This window comes from Zeus faber (assembly GCF_960531495.2).
Source record: "Zeus faber genome assembly, chromosome: 21".
In the NCBI taxonomy this organism is placed as follows: Eukaryota; Metazoa; Chordata; class Actinopteri; order Zeiformes; family Zeidae; genus Zeus; species Zeus faber.
Window position 1 is genome coordinate 23976030 of NC_137208.1, and position 21166 is coordinate 23997195.

General features: G+C 43.6%; 1 protein-coding gene across 1 annotated transcript in view; it reads right to left on the reverse strand.

Moving 5' to 3' along the window:
* Nucleotides 1–16168, reverse strand: part of kcnd2 (potassium voltage-gated channel, Shal-related subfamily, member 2) — a gene marked incomplete at both ends in the record, with an annotated part of 127598 nt that extends 111430 nt beyond the window's left edge. The window contains one exon of the mRNA XM_080022673.1: nucleotides 15057–16168. Coding sequence (XP_079878799.1) covers nucleotides 15057–16168 — 1112 coding nt within the window. The remainder of the gene's footprint in view (nucleotides 1–15056) is intronic.
* Nucleotides 16169–21166: the final 4998 nt, after the last annotated feature.

Consider the following 21166-nt stretch of genomic DNA (forward strand, 5'->3'; position numbering starts at 1 on the left):
GGGTTGTTCGGTGATGCCGTATTTCTGCGCCGTACTGTTGTGTACTGTGCTGCATTATCCCACAAACACTACCTCACTTCATTCACATGATACTTTAATGCACATATCTGTATATACATAATTGCCTATTACATATACATAAGCATATTCCCTTTATCTATTCCATTTTATTTTATTTTATTTTATTGTATTTTTATTTTATTCTATAAGTATTCCTCTTAATTATTTTATTATTTTTGACTGTTATTTAAAACAATACTTCAATTTTGTTTCATAAACTTGAAATGTATTTGAACTTTTCAAATAGATTTTGTATTGACAACCGACACGGAAAAAATATATACAGTACACATAGTACATATACTGGACAGGCATAAAAATGTACCTGCACTTGTGTATTTTTATGCAAAATGCAATTATATTCATTGCAATAAATTTCATTTCCTCATTGCACCTTTTTTAAATTACATTTTTTGATCATTTTGCTTAAATGAAACGCTACTAGTATATGAGGAAGAAAGAGAGAGAGAGAGAGAGAGAGAGAGGGAGAGAGAGAGAGAGAGAGAGAGAGAGAGAGAGAGAAAGTCATAATATTTTTTTGCTGTTTTTTGTCATTTTTGCTGATAGGTTGCTGTTTTTGTTTTTTATTTTTGTGTTTTTCTTACTGTTTTTTCATTTTTTATCCTGGCAAGTTTCAGCCAGACAACGTCAGACAATATAAGCAGGGGTCCGGCTTGCGCCCAGAATGTCTGAAATACAGGCCTGATAACGGCCTGATCTCTCTTCTGTGGAGAAAATACACACACGCACACACCCCCCCCTCCCCCACACACACACACACACACAGACACACACACACACACACACACACACAGCAGGGCATAAGCGCAGCAAACGGTTGCAGGAGGAACAACATTTGTCAGGAAAAGCTAAATGGCGAAACAGTGTCCACAAAATAAAACAGATCAGTCTGGGAGTGAGCGGAATGCAATGAAGGTACGAATGCTATGACTAAATGAACAATGTTTTTTTAACATCACATAAAGATTCCCCCAAATTCAATAGCAAATGAAATCAATGAAGCCAATGAGACACCTTTAATAACTCATGTATCTACTAGATATGTTGAAATAAAACGAATATGTATCAAAATGTTGGGAAACTGTAATTATTTGGTAATTACACTGTAATAATTATTTAATGTACCTATCCAGTGGGTTATATATACACGCAGTAAATTTATCCTGGAAGGGAATGACTATTGCAGTAAAGCGTGACCGCCACGATGGCCCGTTACAACTGAAATTGTTGTTTTTGTAATGGACTAGTTCCATCGAGGTGACCTCACACACATTTGCGCACCTGTGCACATGCACAATTCGCAGGAATTTAAAAAAAAGTGTAACCATTTGGATATATCGGCCATCACTTTACTTTTTTTTTGTACATTGGGATTGGCAGTTATGCATGTGTCCTGATTTTTAAATTAATATAATGAACAAAAACATTTATTATTTATCCTGTACTTGTCTGTTTGAACATTGTAATTGCTATTTACTAGAATTATCCACAGCAACTGACGTGCTACTTCTGTAATAGGCCGTTTGTCAGTGTCACTCATGCCTCATACAATATTCTCCACAGCAAGACTTGTCTGCACAGATTCTGTGTAAGGTAATAAGTTATTTGTTAAACTACTTTTAAGTTACTCATCAATATAGACGCAGAGGTCCGAAAACACATTATAAATCCATGTTTGTTTTACACTCGCTCCGCGTATTTACGGTGTGCCTCTGATTTGCAACACAGCTTAGGGGAGGGACAATTGTGTATTTTATATTAATTTTTTTGCTTGTGCATTGTATAATTATTTTTAAATGTTCTTTTCATGTATTTAAGTTGAATATATATATATTTAATCTATATATTATACATCATATATCATCTTTTAAATTTTTTTATCTACTTAAAAGTTATTTGTGTGTTTAATTTTATTTATTTGTTTGCTTATAAGTTACATGTTCTCAAATATAGAAACTATAATAAAACACAATTTTGCACTTTTTGGCAAAATTCTGTGTCGGTCAAAACATCGGTAATAGGTGCGCTATGATTGTCCAAAATCGGGATCGGCATCGAACACAACAATCTGGCATTGGTCGGGCTCTAGTAACCATACATCAAATATGAGCAGAAATTGCTAGATAAATTCCAGGAGATCACTGATAGAAAAACACCAAACACCCCCTGATGTCCATGTAGATAGATAGATAGATAGATAGATCGATAGATAGATAGATAGATAGATAAATACCTTATTCATCCATAATTTAAGAAAATAGGTAATAGCAAGCAAAGCAATGGAATAAAAATATTAAAAATAAAATTACTCAACATGGAAAATGTGGAAATATACCATAAAACGGTTGACTGTGCACAAAAAAATATGACAATATACAGTACATAAAATGTAATGTAGCCTGGGCAAAAAGACAGAGGTCTGTAGGACTTTCTCTTTTCTTCTATTCAGTAATTCAGACAGTTTTTCTCTTGGGTGCTGGCTTAGGAGACTGAAAGCGAAATTCCAGAGCAAGTCCCTTTACGCTCTCCATAGTCCTCATTCTCTTCTCTCAGTCTGATCTTCCACATTCCTTAACCATGAAACAAGCTTATTCTATCCAGTTCTGGGAATGACTGGGAATGACTCCAGAGAAAGTTCCTGATCTCCTACATGCACTACTTTCACTGGAAGGCTTTGCTATTCCCTCCATCAGATCTCTGACCGCTCAAATGATGGCTATGGCTGAACATGCTTGGGGTGGACTGGGTGCACCCATGGCAGGGTCACCTTTCTGCTCATCCAGCAAAACTCTCAGATGTCCAGAACAATCCCCCAGGCTCCTTCACATCCTTCAGGCAATACGTCTACAGGAATGGCCATATGTCAGGCAATACATAAAGGAACGGCATTGGCGTTCACTATCTCGCGACACTCGCATATGCAGTGAGACATTGAAGTTGAGTGTCATACATTCTTTTCTCACTTTTCCAATTCCAAAAGCTTTGATAGATTCCAGCAGCCTCGCGAATGCCAGCCCATATAGCGTGAGGTCTGGAGTTAGTCCATCCATTAGGTTATGGGTTAGTCCATCACATGGCTTGACGGGCTGAGAGGAACCACCAAGGACCAACTGTTACCCTAGGAGGCGGGTTAGTTGGTGACACAGCTACAAAGCACGCCAAATTTCAGAACAACAACAATGGCGGCTCCTGAAGACAATCTTGCCGATGCAGCAATAGCATCAGTTTTAGCAGGAATATATGTTAGAACAATAAATTATAACACAAACAAAAGCGTACACTGTACACTTTAACTCTGTTAATCGCGACACTCCTTTCCCACCTGACTCTCTCAAATATTATAGGTCGGAGCAGAATGAGTTTTCAAAGGGACCAGTGCTTTTCGAAATATCTGGGACCAATCACAGAGGGAGGTCCCAGAATCTTAGGAAGAGCTTAGATATGGGTCTGATCTAACACGGCTTGATTATGGTCCAAATGCAGTACATTGGTGCCTTCGCAGACACTATCACTTCTGCCTTTTTCAGCTCTTCCCACTGTCTGGACGATTCCTCTCCAAGAGTTACAGCACATTTGGCTGCCTTTATACAACTTTATACTTCAACTTTTAAATGTTAAAATTCGAACGGAGTGCGCTTTGCTTTGGTCGCGCATGTGCAGTTGGCTAGCTTGTAGGTTTGTAGGTGTAGGACTTGAAATGCACGTGTAACATGAGCAGCTGTCCGACATTTGGCCCCCCTCCCCCAGAGTTTGTCTTCAACCTGCGTTAGCATCAATGATATTCACAGCTATGACGACTTTCACCACCAAGAAGATCGAAAGCTCTCCGCTGCCCCGGGCCATTATTTCATCCCTTGTATCTAAAAAGCAGCAAGTGTCAGTCAGTTTTGGCTGACTCGTCACAAGACAGATGGGGGTGCATAGAAAAAATAAATGAAAAACGGAGTAGGTGGCTAACGGGCGGGGTGATGGGAAATGGGAGTCCACCTATCCACCTTCACATCCATCTGTCTGTCAGTCTGTACATGAGGATCATTCCTCCAAGGTGTTGATGAGATGCGACGCTTCGGCCAAGGTATTTTTCGAACATGCGGAAACTGGGGTCATGGATCAGACTGTCTTAAAAAATGGCTGCAAACAGTGAAACTAGAAACAGGAAGTTGGCTTCACCCCTTGCCTTGAAAATGGTACGCTCCACCAGGTGAGGCAACGGGTGTGTGAGTGGTACGTTTCTCAATAGTAAAGCGACGTCGCTCTAAAAAGACTTAGAAATTATGGCAACTGAATGTTTTTATTATGTTTATTATGTTGAAAAATAGAGAACTCATTTAACACTATCTGAAGTGTGTTCCAATGTATCAATCAGCCCAGTCACATGAGACTGTCCTCAAAATGTGACACTGAAGAAAAAAATTGTAATTCCTTAGCATTTTGACAAATTACACAAATTGATAGAATACTCAAACTCCCTCTCCTCTTCCTCTGTTGAACTTCTACTCTACCTCCCACAACACACCCTCTACTCTACCATTACTCTACCTCTGCACCACCTCTACCCTACCTCCCTCTGCTCTACCGCCCTCTGCTCGACCTCTGCTCTACCTCCCAGTACTCAACCTATATCCTACCTCTACCCTATCGCACTCTGCTCTACCTCCCGCCACACAACCTCTGCTCTACTGCTACTCTACCTCTGCTCTACCTATGCTGTACCTCCCTCTATTCGACCTCTCCCTTCCTCTCCGCGACCTCTACTCTACCATTACTCTACCTTGATCTACCTCTATTCTACCTGCCTCAACTCAACCTCAACGCTGCTCTACCTCCCACTACTCAACCTATATTCTACCTCTGCTCTACCTCTACTCTACCTCCCTCTGCTCTACCTCTCTCTACTTGACCTCGAATCTACCTCTCCTCTGCTCTGCAGAGAACTGTTAAATTAAGTCGATAAAAAAAACGTAACACAATGCCAAATTGCATGACCTTTATCTGTCTCGTAGGTGTCAACTGTAGATCAATTGAAGATCCGATTTAGAAGTCAGCTCTATCGAGGGGTAGAGGAGAAAGAGAGAGAAGGCTTTCAAACTTCAATACCCTCAAAACGTCACCTGCATCACAAGTGTGAACGTTTTTCTTTTTTTTTTCTATTAATGGAATTTTCTGTCGAATTTCTATACTGTGGCATGCGCTCCAAAGTCAGCCTTCGTTCTAAAGTAAACTAATTAGGATGCCCTCCTGCCCCCGGGGAGATGTGTTATATGCAAGGTCGTCCAACATTCAGTTGTCTGGAGGAGTAAGCGGGGGGTATATTATAGACGGTTGGATGGCTCGTGGAGGGCAAAAGTCCCAGCCAAGGCATAAGAACGGTCAATGATCAATTGATTACGTCTCTGCGCTGGCGACGCGTTTTTATTTTGAGGGTGGTGTTCAAAGGTGACTATGTTCTCTACAGTTCTGCATTTATCTGTTTCTGAATGCAGAATATACGTACATGTACTGTATACAGACTGTTCTGGATTTGATCACAATATTAATAAGGAAATTGAAAATATATTGATAAATGATTTCCGCTAATGGATTGTGACACATGTTAAAGAATGAAGCTGCAGTTCACTGCTCTTACCAAACTCCACACAGAAAGGCTCCTATTTGGTGGGTTATCTCCCAAATACGAATCCTTTCTGTGTGGAGTTTGCATGTTCTCCCCGTGCATGTTCTCCCCACCTCACGTCAGTAAGGACCCCCCTCAAAAACATGCACCCATCATCGTCTGACCAGCGATGGACATTATCACCTGGTCCCCGGGCGCGTCCACGTATGCTGCCCACTGCTCCTGGCTGTGCCCCCGGAGGAAGGACAAGCCAGGATGGGTCAAAAGCAGAGAATCCATTTCACCGGCCACCATCAAAGCATGTGCATGTGTGTGTGTGTGCAAGCATGTGTTGTAGTGTGGTGTGTTGCGTGATAAATAAAGACTGTTTCTTTCTTCTTTCTTCTTCTTAACTGTATGGTGATGCTATCATTTGACCCTAAAATCATCTTCTCCCAAAATTAGACCCATTAAGATCCTTGCTTGCTGTGTTTACATGCCTTTCTACACTAGTCCACAAAGCCTGATTTCTTGTAAAATGGATATTTTACTGTCTCGATACTACTATACTACTATACTACTAAGTTAAGTAACTATGCTAGTTAGTACTTGTTATTCCTTCAATTGACCAATAGATGGATAGATAGATACGGCCGCCATGATGCTCCTGGAATAGAATTGGGCAAAGTAAAGGACAGGCTGCTAGATGTCCTACCAAACCCATTCCACACTCCTCTGCAGTTTCAGATGGAAGAAAATGCAGTCCAGTCCGTTCAAGCTCCACACCAACCCTGACAGCATGAGGAATGAAGCCAGTTGTAAGCACAGCTTTGGCAGACACACCTAAATATTGCCATTAACATGATGCCTATTGATTGCCCTGCTAGTCTGTCTATCAGTCTATGTGAGTCTGTCTGTAGGAGGTCTGCAGCAGGAGACGGATGACTATAACCATTACTATTACAATTTGGTCTTGGTAATAGCTAGTGCTTTGTAGTGCAGACAGACGAGTAGTGTGGAAACCGGAATGCTTAACGGTCTAAAAAAAAGAATCCAAGAGTGAAATATATACAGAATTAGGACACGTTTTATTTACAGACCATTAGCATAAAAAAACGTAAATAAATGTTATTCTCCAAAAAAATGGAGAATAACATTGTTTTAAAATTGAATAAAAAAGTCTAAAAATGTAATAGTCAAATTAAAAATGTGTTAAATCATTTGTCATTTTTATGTTTTTTTTGTACAAAGTGTACTCTGTGCATCAGATAAAGATAAATTACAAAAAGGTTATGAATGAATAAAGTATGACATTGAAATGATCTCAAGCCTTCCGGTGGAAGTTGTTAAGAGCGCCGTTAAAATGTTCATTTCAAATTAAAAACAGTACTGGCATTAAAGGAGCCCCCCCCCACGCTGGAGGAGCCTGCTCAACCTCCCCGCCCCCCCCAAACCAGGCCTAGGGTTCTCCGCTTCTCAATCTCTGCAGAAGAAAAGGGAAGAACAAGAATCTGTTCCTCTTGTGTGTGTGCGTGTGTGTGTGCGTGTGTGTGTGTGTGTAGGTGTGTGTGTTCTTTCTAATACTACTCTTTACGGAGAGAGGAACAGAGGCAATCTTTTCCACTCTGTTGCAGCTCTAAGGTGGCTTCATTACAGATCCTATTTGAAATAATCACTAAACTGAACTCTGTGAGTGTAGTTGTGTGGTTGTGTGTGTGTGTGTGTAAGTGTGTGTGTTTGTGTGTGTGTGTGTGTGTGTGTGTGTGTGTGTGTTTGTGTGTGTGTGAGTGAGTGAGTGAGTGAGTAGGAAAGAGATATTTGTCTGTGTGGTGCAATAGTAACACATGCATGTTTGCTGATGAGAATACAATATATCTATATGTGTCTCACTTTTTACACAAGTCTGCCTGGCTTTGTATATGTGCGTGTGCGTGCAGGATGTGTGTGTAACAGTTGCAGCACAGCTCCCAACCTCATGCGGCAAACACATTAATTAAATTAACTCAGTCCGTAAAGCCGTCAGTAATAGCAGGTTTTTCTCCGTTGACCTCAGAGATCCAAGATAGATGAGGAGGAGGAGGAGAGGAGGAGGACAAAGGTAAAAGAGTAAGAAGCAGGGAGACTAGAGAGGTAGGAGAGGTAACACGAAAACAGGAGAAAGAGAAGGTAAAGGCCATTAAGAATGGAAAAGAGAGATCTCCAGATATACAGACAAGAAGAGGGGGTCTGCATAGCGATATGAATAAAATTTAAATAAAAACCTTCAGACGCTTCGGAAAACATCAGCGAGAGAAAGCTGACGTGTTTTTTTTAAACTTATTTTCTTTTAGTTCAATAACCTATTCTGCGCATAGGATTGATCGCATTGTATATACTGTATATTTTATACATCTCTCTATACTTGTTTTGCATTTTTTCAGCTATTTGTGTATATTTGGCACATATTATAACATTTTTTATTATACTTTTTATTCAATTTTATTTATTTATTTATCTATTTATTTATTTATTTATTTATTTATTTATTTATTTATTTATTTATTTATTTATTTATCTATTTACCTATTTATTTATTTATTTGTTTATTTGTTTTTTATTCTTAGATTGCTACGGTTTTTTCATGCTAATCATCTGTAGATACGCACCAATAATCACCATGACAAATTGGGAGTACATGTAAATACTCTTGGCAGAAGTCATTCTAATTCGGACATCTTAGTTAAAAAAATCGAATAAAATCTCCTCATAGTCGAACATGTCTGTGTACTTTTGAAAGTGTTTTGAAGAACAGTAATATCACATTTTATTTCACGCTACTTTTTGCAATTACCGCAGTACATCCAAAGCATATCGTTGGCTCCGGCTGCAGGTAGGAAGTGGCGGCACTTCCTGTTTCTAGTCTCTTACGTCAGTGCAAATGTAGCCAGAAGAGCTGATTTGTGGAAGTGCAAAAGAGAAAATAAAACCTTGAAAACCCTTTTATTTGTCTGGCAATAGCTTTTTTTTTCAGCTTAAATGTTTGCCCCATTGGACTGCATTTGAGCGCAGTATGTAGCTGCAGTGGATTGGTACGTTCTTAATGGTGAAGCATCAGGTTATGCTTCTATAAATAATTGAAATAATTTATTCATTAATTTAAATAAACAGTAACAAAGTTGTTTTGAACCATCAACAATTTGTTTTCCTTTCTTCTTTTTGAAAACGTCTGAAGTAAATGTTCTCTGAGGCTGTACCAGCATGGCAAAATAGTAATCTGAGCCCCTAATCCCATCCTGCTCCGTGATTTGATCTCTTTATTAATTGATGCTCTCTTCATGGATATTAAAAGACCCCCCCGGAGAGAACGATGACACTGGAAGTGAGACAATGGAAGGGGTGAGAGGAGAGAGAAAGAGAGAGAGAGAATGAGAGAGAGAGAAAGAGAGAGAGAGAGAGAGAGAGAGAGAGAGAGAGAGAGAGAGGAATCGACCGAAATTAATTTTATCTTTTTATCTAGAGCCGCTGAGATAGACAAAATGTTACAGAAACATTTGACAAAGTGACATTTTTGCCGTTCCATTTTTGATCTGCCCGAACACACCATGTCTGCACATTCTCGGATGCATTTTGTGCTCTTAAAACCAGAATTTCAACGTCACTATTCTCTCTGAGTCTTGCAGAACGACACTCACAGTATGGCTGGAAAGGTTCATCATGTCACCCCTCTTTTTACCGACCTTTGATCTTGTTTTTAAACCCAATATTTTGCCACCGCCATAGCAATGATAAAGTCGTTTATTATTCTGGTGGTGTTGACAGCAGTCTGTTTGCAGCATATGGCGAGTAAATAGACATTATTATGGCAGTTAGATTGTAACACAGTGTTTTACGACAGACTTTTGTCATCAGTGTGATTGTCACTTAACGTGGTACAGCACATTACAACTCCACACATACTGTATGTAATCCAGTGGGACTTAATGTGAGCCATTCCATTAATTATACTAACGTGGACAATCAGAGCTATTTCTGCCTCTCTCTCACTTCCTGGTTCATGAGTTTTAAGTCACCAGATTGGACACGTCAAGATCACCAAAGCTCACGGCCGCACGGCGGACTGCCATTGGAGCACTCAAATGTGTGACAAGCACAGCGGAGTATTATTCAGGCAGTGTGTGTGGTGTGTATGTGCCTCCACAGATTGTGGTCCGTTTGTGTGGGATGCCAATGATGCCTGGCATCTCACAATCCGTGTGAATTCCAAGGACCTCATGAGAGCGTACCTGACTGGACAAGAGTCATCTCGCTGGTCCTCTGCTTATAAGGAGGTGGTAGCCTAGCTAAGTAGGGGTAATGGATTCGGTAGGAAAGCGTGGAGAGGAGAAAGATCGACTGGAAGGACTTGGAAATGGAAGCAAACAGGAAAAGCTACATATGACGTACATGACATAATGGGCTACATCTTCACCAAAGAATCTCCATCAGTGGCTGATGACGATCCGACCTGTGCCCTCTGCTCAACTCCAGCAACTCTCAAGAACATCATGGCAGGTTGTAAGGCCAGCCTCATGCAAGGTTGTTACACTGTTATGGGTCGTTGCTTAGTAGGCTAATCGATTGAACTTTGAGGATGGTTCGTGCCCACTTGAAAAACCATGAAATCCCCGTCTGCCCCAACATCAAGGCAAATCCCAAGCGCTCACGCCTCTGATTGGCACAAGGGATTGTTAACACCGTGACCTGTGGGTTTTTTTATTTGGATTTTGATGATTATGATTAAGCCCAAAAAGTGCTGGTAAATAAAATTATATTAAACATTTTCATTTGAATATTGTTTAATTTGCTACACTGAAAAACAAATGGATTAGAGTTATTGGATCAACTTAAAAAATTGCTTTGATTTGATGAACCTATATTTTCGAGGGGAAGAAGGTTTTAGCACATTAAGGCATTTATTTTAAGTTGATCCTATGACTCAAATCCAACAGCCAAGAGGTCTGTTAATAATCCCACTTCTTTCAATTTGATCTATTGATAGAATTCTCTGAAGAAAACCAGCACCTTTGTGTATAACGCTTGCATTGCTACAAATATAGCCAGTCAGTGTCATCTTTAGCGAGTAACATAGATTGAAATCTGTTCCAAGCGTAAACAGCAACAAGTAACACTAAACAGAACATTACTGTAAACGCTTCATCTATTAAACCCACTTGGACTTTTTCTATTCAGTGGCGAATCTGGACTATTCGCCTTTAAAAACAAGGGCTGGACTTTGATGGTGCAACAGAATCAACAGACAAGATTACATCCCAGCAGACATGGAGAGACCTCTCTCTCTCTCTCTCTCCCTCCCTCTCTCTCTCTCTCTCCCTCCCTCTAACCTGTTTAGCTGCCTTGATCAGGTTGTCTGCAGGTGGGTGGAGAGAGAGGTCAGGCCAGTAAATAATAAATGGCTGTTATGCTCTGTGTCTGCTGTTTTGGTGAGATCCTCACCAGTTGGGATGGGAAGGCGGTTGTTTTCGTTGCCTTGGCCACGGGCCACTGTCTCTGAGTCGCCCGGCCTCTTCTGCCACCTCCACACACCGACGTGCATACATAGAGGTCTCCTATCAGTATGTGACCTCCAGGACCCCGATTGGTGCTTTGGGTTCAAGGAAAGTCTCTCCCTCCATCTTTTACCCTTTTACCACATCAATGACACGCTTGCAAGAATTGACCCAAACTCAAGAGACCTATTGATCCGGTTTCATTTGTGGACTCAACAAAGCATCCGGGCCCCACACAATCCAATCCAGTGCAACTGGATAGCGAGTTGGTGTTCCCCTGAAATAATCCAGGAGTTAATCCTTCAATTCAGTGGAGGGGGTAAAAGTGACAAGCTGTCCAGGTCAAACAGACTGCTAGAGGTCCTGTTGAATTACAGAGCTTATGTAAAGGACCGACCCTTTTGAAAGACTCATATTTCCCCTATTCTTCTCTCTGGGCTCTAGGGTCGAGGCGATAATTCCATGACACTTTTTGTCATTCAGCAGTATCGTATTGTCACCAAATGAAGACGTCATATACTGTATATGTATGTAGTCTAAATGATTGAACAGAAAGAAGATACTGTATGACCAAAAATGTGTCACAATGTGAGTACTGCATTTTATGGGAATACTATTTTTTACACCAGAGGCCACGATAACAAGTTAGAAAGGCATATCATTAGTTAGACAGGTATGTAACCAGTTAGACAGGCATATAATTTAGTCTGAACCGGTGGCAACCCATTGATTACCAGTGACGTCGACAAGGTATTTAAATCTCTCTCTATTCCATTAATAACAACAGCATATTGACATATCAATTGTCTTTAAAAGCACTAATCTGCACCCCTTTTCCATAGCTCACAGAAGAAAAAACTCTTTCATGGCTGGGTTTGACACAGAGTAAGCCACATAGAAGAAGAAATAACTTCATTGCCGCAAAGTTGGCTCACTCAGAATTCACAAAATCAACTAGAGAGAGAACCGTCAGGAATTAAAGCCGACTGTAATCATGGGTCTCAGAAAGCCTGTTTGCGCGCGACTCCCTTTCCCTGTTGCAGCGAAGAGGGACACAAAATCCTCTTTAGTTCAGCACAATGAGCTATACCCACCCACCCACCCGGCCAGCTCGACCCCTTTTGGATGCACTAGTTGCTGTGCACACACATGTAGAGACACAAAAATAACCCAGCTCATCCAAATGTGAAGCATTGCTTGTTAAAAGACAATTTTGTAAGAAACCCAGCAACATTGCATCACCTTTAAACCATACCACTCTTGGCCAGTTTGCGACAATTCAAGCCAAGCAAAATCTGAAAACAAAAAACTTTAACAAGCTAACTTTGTTGGAGGCACTGTGCTTCTACCTAAACTCTTCTCATCAACTAAATGCAGTACTGTGCAAAAGTTTAGTCACTTAATGTTTCAAAACAAAATTTGTCTTGGTTATTTGATATATTTTGCATTATTGTGTCAATATATCTGTAGCATGGCAATGACCCCAAACATACAGCCAGAGTCATAAAGAACTATTTTCTGTGAAAATATGAACAAGGAGTCCTGAAACAAATGATATGGTTCCCCACAGAGCCTTGATCTTAACATCATAGAGTCAGTCTGGGATTACATGAAAAGACAGAAGCAATTGAGAGCCTAAATCTGCAGAGGAACTGTGACAAGTTCTCCAAGATGCTTGGAACAACCTACCTGCAGCAAACTGTGCACAAGTGTACCTAGTAGAATTGGTGCTGTTAAAAAGGCAAAGGGTGGTCACACCAAATATTAATTTTATTAAAGTTTTTATTTCTGTTTAATGCACTTTCCATGTTGATAAATAAATTGATAAATAAAACCTATTCATGGCATTATTTTTGAAAGCATCCTTACTTCACAGCATTTTTTCACGACTGCTTCAAACTTTTTCACAGTACCGTATATAGTATATAAATAAATAAATATATTTATACTGTGTGTATATATGTATATATATGCCTGTAGATAGAGATGGTGGTCTGTGTCTGTTGTGCAGGTTATGCAGTGTAACGCATTGTGATGTGTTTGTTAGCAGACTGGCTGCTGGTAGACCTGGCCAGGTGCGTCTTCTGTTTACACGCTGCAACAAAAGAGTCATTTAGGTTCAGTTGACACCTGTCGAGACCAGGGGCAGCAGGAGAATAGTAATTATATTGCCTTTGGCATGGAGCCACACTTATATTTTGATCTATCGTTCACTTCCACTCACTCTCTCTCTCACACACAAACACATAAACACATGCACATACACACACACACACTTATAGACACGTGCAGAGAAATAGACATGTATGTATGCATCCAGACCCATACAAGGACACATTGGTAGTACCTTTATGAATATCGAGCAAAAGTTTTCACCCTGATAGTAACGAAAAGCTATTACACAAATTTGAAATACATATTATTAGATTATTGGGGGTCCTCCAAGAAGTTCGAGGGGGGTCCCCGGCAAAATGATTAACACCATTTTTTCCATTTACAAGGTGATTAAAGAACTTGCAATAATCAATAGTTCCTACCTCATAACAATCTCTATCATCCCGCTTTACTCCTCTCTACTTCTATCTCATTATACACCGATCAGCCACAGCATAAAAACAACATTGATCATCTTGTTCCAATGACACTTGTCAATGGGTGGGATATATTAGGCAGCAAAAGAACAGTCAGTTCTTGAAGTTGGTATAATGGAAGCAGGAAAATGGCTAAGCATAAGGATCCGAACGACTTTGACAAGGGCCAAATTGTGATGGCAAGATGAATGGGTCAGGACATCTCCAAAACGACAGGCCTGCTCGGGTATTGCCGGTATGCAGTGGTTAATACCTACCAAAAGTGGTCCAAGGAAGAACGACTGGTCAACCGGTGACAGAGTCAAGGGTGCCCAAGGCTCATTGATATGTGTGGGGAGCGAAACTAGCCTGTCTGGTCTGATCCCACAGAAGAGCTACTGTAGCACAAATTGCTGAAAAAGTTAATGCTGGCTATAATAGAAAGATGTCAGAACACACAGTGCATCAGTTGGAGTACCCATGCTGACCCTTGTCCACCACCAAAAGCGCCTACACCGGGCACGTGAGCGTCAGAACTGGACCATGGAGCAACGGAGGAAGGTGGCCTGGTCTGATGAATCATGTTTTACGATCATGTGTTGTCTTTTACCTGGGGAAGAGATGGCATCAGGATACACTATGGGAAGAGGTCAAGCCAGCTGAGGCAGTGTGAATGCTCAGGGCAATGTTCTGCTGGAAAACCGAAAACACTTTCAGAGGTCTTGTGGAGTCCATGCCTCGGTGAGTCATAGCTGTTTTGGTGGCAAGAGGGGGACCTACACAATATTGGGGAGGTCGTTTTCTCTGTATTGAAATTTGAGCATAATGTCTGCCTCTTAAAATTGACCACCTAACACTCGCCATGTTTAGCACTGGGGGCACACCTCCCCTGGGACATCCCAGGGACATCCCCTGCGAGCCCCAAGTGCGTTAACAACAGCGTTATCAACAACACATTGAATTGATTTCACAAAGTGAACGCCGCGCGTCGCTGAGTCGCTTCAGTACATTGGATAGCGCCGCTGCGCACCATCCACACTGTACGCGCTCCGTTTCAGCACCATGGGGAGCGGCCAGCGGGTCCTCTCAGAACCACGCGTAGGACCGTGCGTGGCCCGACCGTGCATCATGTAGGGCCTCACTTCCCACGTTGGAGCAGTTCATAGGCTCTCCAAAGCACAAGAAACATGCTTCCAATACTCAACTACTCAAACTCGAAAATGAAAGAATATAAACGTACACACACACACACACACACACGCTCACACCGCATCCCGCGGCACCTACCCGAGGGTTGTCATGGTGACGATCGTATACCAGAAGGCCGCCGGGATGCTGGTGAACTTGCTGGCCGTGGAGCCCTTCTCGGCGTAGAACATGACTGTGGCGAAGATGATGATGGCCATGGTGAGCGAGAAGAGGAGGAAGCCCAGCTCCGAGGCGCAACTTTTCAGCGTGTAGCCCAGGATGCGCAGGCCGGCCGAGTGTCGCGAGAACTTAAAGATCCGAAAGACGCGGAAGACGCGCAGGGTGACGAAGGCCCCGCTCACGTCCTCGTTGTCGGTCATAACCAGGCCGATGTAGTAGGGCATGATGGCCACCACGTCGATGATGCTCATCACGCTCTTGACAAACTTGTAGCGGCTGGGGGCAGCGATCAGACGCAGTAGGTACTCCACTGTGAAGATCATTACGCACGCCGTGTCCAGGCAGAAGAAGGCCAGCGCATAGCGCTCGCCGCACGAAACGTCGTGCACTCGGCTCGACGCGGCGCCGCACGGCACCGTCTCCACCACGTTGGCCAGCACTGAAACGGCGATGAAGAAGCCCGTGACGTAGTAGAAGACCAGGGCCATGGTGCTGGTGTGGGGGTTCTCGAAGGCGCGCCACATAGTCTCACGGAACGAAAGGTCCAGCGCGACCGCCTCTTTGGTCGGGTCGCTCTCCTCGTCGTCCTGGATCCGCTCCTGGTTCTCCCGCCGCCGGTCCTTGTACTCCTCGTAGCAGCAGTCCCCGATGATCTCGGGGAGGATTCCGAAGAACGCAAGCTCCTCGTCGTAAGCCGAGATGCACTCGTGGCGCGGATAGTGGAGTTTTCCGGTGCGGTAGAAGTTAAGGATGTGCCTGAAGATGTCCGGGTCGCGGTCGAAGAAGTACTCGTTGCTCTCCTCGTGGAAGAAGAAGTCGCGCTCCGTGCTGCCCAGCAGGGTGTCCGGGTAGCGCTCCAACGTGTTCCGCCAAGTTTGGAACTTGAAGCCGCTGACGTTGAGCACGATGAGGCCCTCCTGCGCCCGCCGCGGGTCCTTGGGGGGAACCGGCATCGGCGCACTCGCCACTGGCATCCATCCGATCGTCGCCGCTCGGGCGAACGGCAGCCACGCCGCCACTCCTGCCGCCATGGCGGTGGGAGGTGGACCTCGATAGATGCCGCTTCGGAGCGCTCGGTCCACAAGGCGATCACCGAACGACAGAGCAGCGCAAGGATGGCATCTGACTGGACGAGGAGCGACAGGAGCGGCAGCGAGCACTTGCGATTCAACAGTTGAAAAGATTCAGTTATTGTCCAATGAAAGGTATCACCAAGCGAAATAACTTGGAACTCTAGCGCAAACCACAACAAGCAACATTTACTGCCACATAAACAGATGCATTGGACGAGGAAAACTCACCCCCGCGTAAAGTTAGAGTGATTGAAAAGTCTCTTTCACCGGACGCGTGTTTTGTAAATCCAGTAAATTCAGTTACTACCAGTTGTCATGTACCCTCCGAGTCGTTGTGGATAGTAAAATAAAGTAAGTGTCTCCCAGTGGTGAGGGTCCAACCGCAACAAGTTCGACATCAAGATCATTTCGCGCTCCAGAATCGGAGACGGGGCTGGCGACAATTACGCAAGGACATGGTGGAGCTGACGCCACGGGTCAGGTTTTTTCTCTCTCTTTTTATCGCAACAAACTCCCCCCCACACGTTCCCCTCCCCGCGGATCCACAGAATAAAAATAAGTGAAAAGAAAGGGGACAAAAAAAAATAAATCTGACAACCTTCTTGCCGAACGGCCAATCCACAGCGAACAAGTGTTTTGAAATGTTTTCTCGTATTCCAGAAAAAAAGAGAGGGAGAAAGAGAGAGGGGCGGGGGAGATATGGTAGAAGCGGGTCTGGGAGCTCCCCGGCCCTTCGCAAGCTGCACCTCAAAAATGTAAGATGTTGGTGCAGGGCGACCCGAGGACTTGGGATCATATGGACACGCAGGACAGGCGGGAGCGTGAGATACTATAACGCCTGCGCCGAATGCAACGAATGAGCCCCGAGGCTCATTCACTTCCCCCCAGTGAGAGAGAGAGCAAGAGAGGGAGGGGAGGGAGGGAGGGAGAGGGAGAGAGAGAGGGGGGGGGGGCAGAAAGAGAGAGAGAGGGGGGGGGGGGGAGAGAGAGAGGGAGGGGGGCAGGAAAGAGAGAGAGAGAGGGAGGGGGCAGAAAGAGAGAGAGAGGGGGGGGGGCAGAAAGAGAGAGAGAGAGGGGGGGGGGGCGGGAGAGATGCAGCTGCATCGGAAACCCAAATCTCCCTCTCTCCTTCGCCGTGTGTGTGTGTGTGTGTGTGTGTGTGTGTGTGTGTGTGTGTGTGTGGTGACGCAATGACTATTACCCATTAATGTCTTTAAAATCTGCCATGGAATCAATTGGAGCTCCTCCACCCACTACACTCAAACCGGTGTCGAGCATATCTGCCGCTAGGTGGCAGCATAATTGTCTAAGCGTACCCTCGGGGCATTCATACTTAATAGGCCATTGTACCCTTCACGTCTTAAAGCCCCCCCCCCCCCCCCCCCCCCCCCCACACACACACACACACACTCACACACACACACACACACACACATACTGTATATATGTGTGTGGGTGTGTGTGTTTCTCTGAATAATTACTCGTAACCCATTTTCTCCGGCTCATATTGACCACTGACCAAGAGCATGGGAAGACATGCATACACATGTCCGCTGGGCGAGAACATCGGGCAATGAGGGAGAATTCACAAGAATATAATTGCAGCCACTTATTGCACCAATTGCAAAAGGCTATCTGCCCAGTCTCAGCATCCGATTCACAAAAGTTATTGCACTAATGATATCATAGCGCAAACACCCCATAAAGTTTTGCAGCTGAGTGCAATTTGCCCTTTTTTTACGTCTGATTGCAATTATCCATGTGGCAAAGTATAAAAGGTGGCTTTAGGCCAAGAGCACAGTAGGCAGGACAATGGCACAGGGCTCTCTTTCATTTCATTTAATTAGGAAACAAAGGAAAAATAAATACATTTAAAATAAATACACACTGTTTAATTTGTTTTGTTTGGAAAACGGGGAAACCGGAAAAGCCCAATTGCATAATGGAGGGAAGCGTTCTTCACTCCAATGCACAGAGATTGCTCCCTCTCCCTTACACAGTTGGGTACAGGTGGGGGATGAATGCCCCCTCCGGGCGCGTCCGGGGACAGGGGCTCGGTCACTTCTCTGGGCGTGTCTGGATTTGAAGAGGAGGATAAAAGAAAAAGTAGCACACAATGCCTCAAATGCTTCTCAAACTGGACACTTATAAATTTGGTTTAAATTACCACCAACTCTCTGAAGATGCTAATAATTTCACTCTAATCACGTGTGGTGTAGTGCTGGTGTTTGTGAATTGGACATTTTTTAAAATAAGGTTCATTTGCATGGAAAGGGGACAATTTGCACAAATGTATGCATATTACTTCATTTAATTACCTGCAAAAAGCATTGGAGCATCAAGAGGCTATTTGCTTGGCAACACAGTTAGGGGTGCATTTCACCATTTGCGGGTGCTTTGAGCATTACACGGTTTCAATTTGTCTTATTTGCACAGGTTTAGCGGCCACAAATGTCACACAATCCTTTTGTGAATTTGCCTCTGAGTGTTTAAATTACTGGCCAAGTCCTTCTATGGGCCTGCATCCTTTCTTTTATTACAACAATGAGCAAGGCTTTGTTGAGATAATTGTCATAAATGGTCTTTCGTTAAGCTCTGAAGAGCGTTAGCTCGTTAGGAGCTTGGCGGCCTCACAAATCCGTTGGTGAGACTGACGAAGGGCACAGGACCGTCGGAGTTCATTTGTATCAATGCCGGACACACACAGCTGGGGATTATTCACAGCCATTGTTCGCAGGTTTTAATCGCCATTGACCCTAATTTAGTAAATGGAGTTGCCAATACCCTTCCTCCTCCTCCTCCTCCTCCTCCTCCTCTGATGATGTTCATGATATTTATGATGAGCTTACTGACAATTTGAAATCAACATCAGTGCATCAGCGGAACGGCAATCTTAATCTAATGACTTGAAACGGGTGCAGGGGAGTGTTTTGAGAATTGCTTTCGGGGTTGCATGGTGAAGCTATACTCGCTCCTCTTGGAAACACACTTCACTAAGGGCAACACTTTGTTGCATTTTGTGCATCTTGTGTGCGTCTGTGTTTTACATTTTTTTTATATTTTCTATCTTTCTCAAACATCTATGCACACAAACCCTATATCAACTAGAAATATGGTTGTGAACGAGTACCCAACTGCTCATCTATTGACCCATCCCTTCAAATATGCGACTGGTTAACTGACATGCCTCTCTCTTCTGTTCAATGAACAATGCATGGATACAATGCAACGTATGGCATGTTTGGATATCCTGCGCACGCAAACACATTGGTGCACCATCACTAAATGGCGACAATCTCTTCACATGGCTTCTTTAAAAGCTTTTCCATTCAACTTAAAGCATACCATTTTCGTTTCCAGACACCGGACACCAAGCACTGACTCTCGGGTGCTCGACAACTTTTCTGTGATCGCCCCCCCTGCTACCATGTTCAAACTAAATCCAAATCAGCCAGTTCCAAAACTGAAAACCCATACAGGAACTCGATTTGACCAGGTTGCATTTATCTCGGTTTGCAGATCTGTACAAGTGTGAGCACATCAGCACAGCCCGGGGGTAGCAGTACCTCCGGCGGTCGAGGGGTTGTCTGGCAACCGGAGGGTTGGTCGGTTCGATCCTACTGCTCCTCCTGGCTTAAACGCAGAGGCATCCTTGAGCAACACTCCTAACCCCTTAAGAGCATGTGTCCTTGCATGGCTCACGCTGCTGCCGGGGTGTGAATCCGTCAATGTGAGGCATGTAACATGTAAAGCGCTTTGAGTTGCCTTCGTGGCTGGAAAAAAAATGCAGTCTTTCCCTAATTGCTTTGGATCAAAGGTTTTGACTTAATTGTCTGAAGGGGTTGAAAAGTGACACAACACTCATTCAAAGTCATACAGGTCTTTACTCTCCATCCATTTTCAGCTGATCAGTTTTGGAATTTAAATCGAGACCATCTGCAGCCGGCTTGCCGCCCATACTGCTTGACCAGGGTCTTCTATCTGAGCACCTTCACCTCCTTGCCATCTGAGTGCAGGCTGTCATCACCATGGATACTGCCCCGCAGCTATTTCTGACCCTGCCTGTGTTTGTACTGTCGGGGGGGCCATGTGCCATGTGCGCATGGAGCATCTGTGGTACCTACCTTAACATGGAAAATAGTTGTGCTCCTGACGCCGGTGGTCAGGTTCAAGGTTTGCTGACCACCAATCCAAGGGCGCAGATCAGAAATGCGAGGTGAGTGGTGGAGCTATCTCCACATCTGTGTACTGAAACACAATCAATCGTGGGCTCATGGAGAAGATGGTTTGAAAACCTGAAAATCTTTTTTAACCTTTTGTAGAGAGAGAGGAGAGACAGGGCTCTACGCTCCCGGTGGGATGGAGTCAATGATTTTGGAGCGGACATTTACGTTTTTCATTTCATACAAGTAGCAAACAAGGAATCTAAGTAATCTAAGTAATCTAAGTAAAACACACTGTGAGCGTCTCTCTGCATCTCCTCTTCTTGCCAAGTTGCCATTCACTGTAGGCAGTGTCCTGCCTCACATCTGTTACGCCACATCGTTCGCGGACAATGTCTGATTTTTAGGTGGGCGTGGCTAATTTCATTACAAAAATCCATCCAGCTGTAATTCTTAGTAAAATAATCGATTTGCTACATAATTTGCCCTAACATTACCTCCTGGGACAAGTTGCCCTTTAAGACTAGACGTGTGATAGCGCCGACGCTGCGTTATCACGTGCACACAATTGTCATGCAGGCGAAGAGAGGTATGCATCTATATTAATCCACATATGGTTTCATGCCTTTTTTCATGTGTGACTGCATCATCAATGCAACAGCATCCGCATTCCATTGCTATTCATGTAGAGATAATACCGTGCCCACCTCACACACAAACACACATGTACCCAACACTCAAATACACAAGGACATGCAAACACACACACCAATGTGCATACACCTATACACAC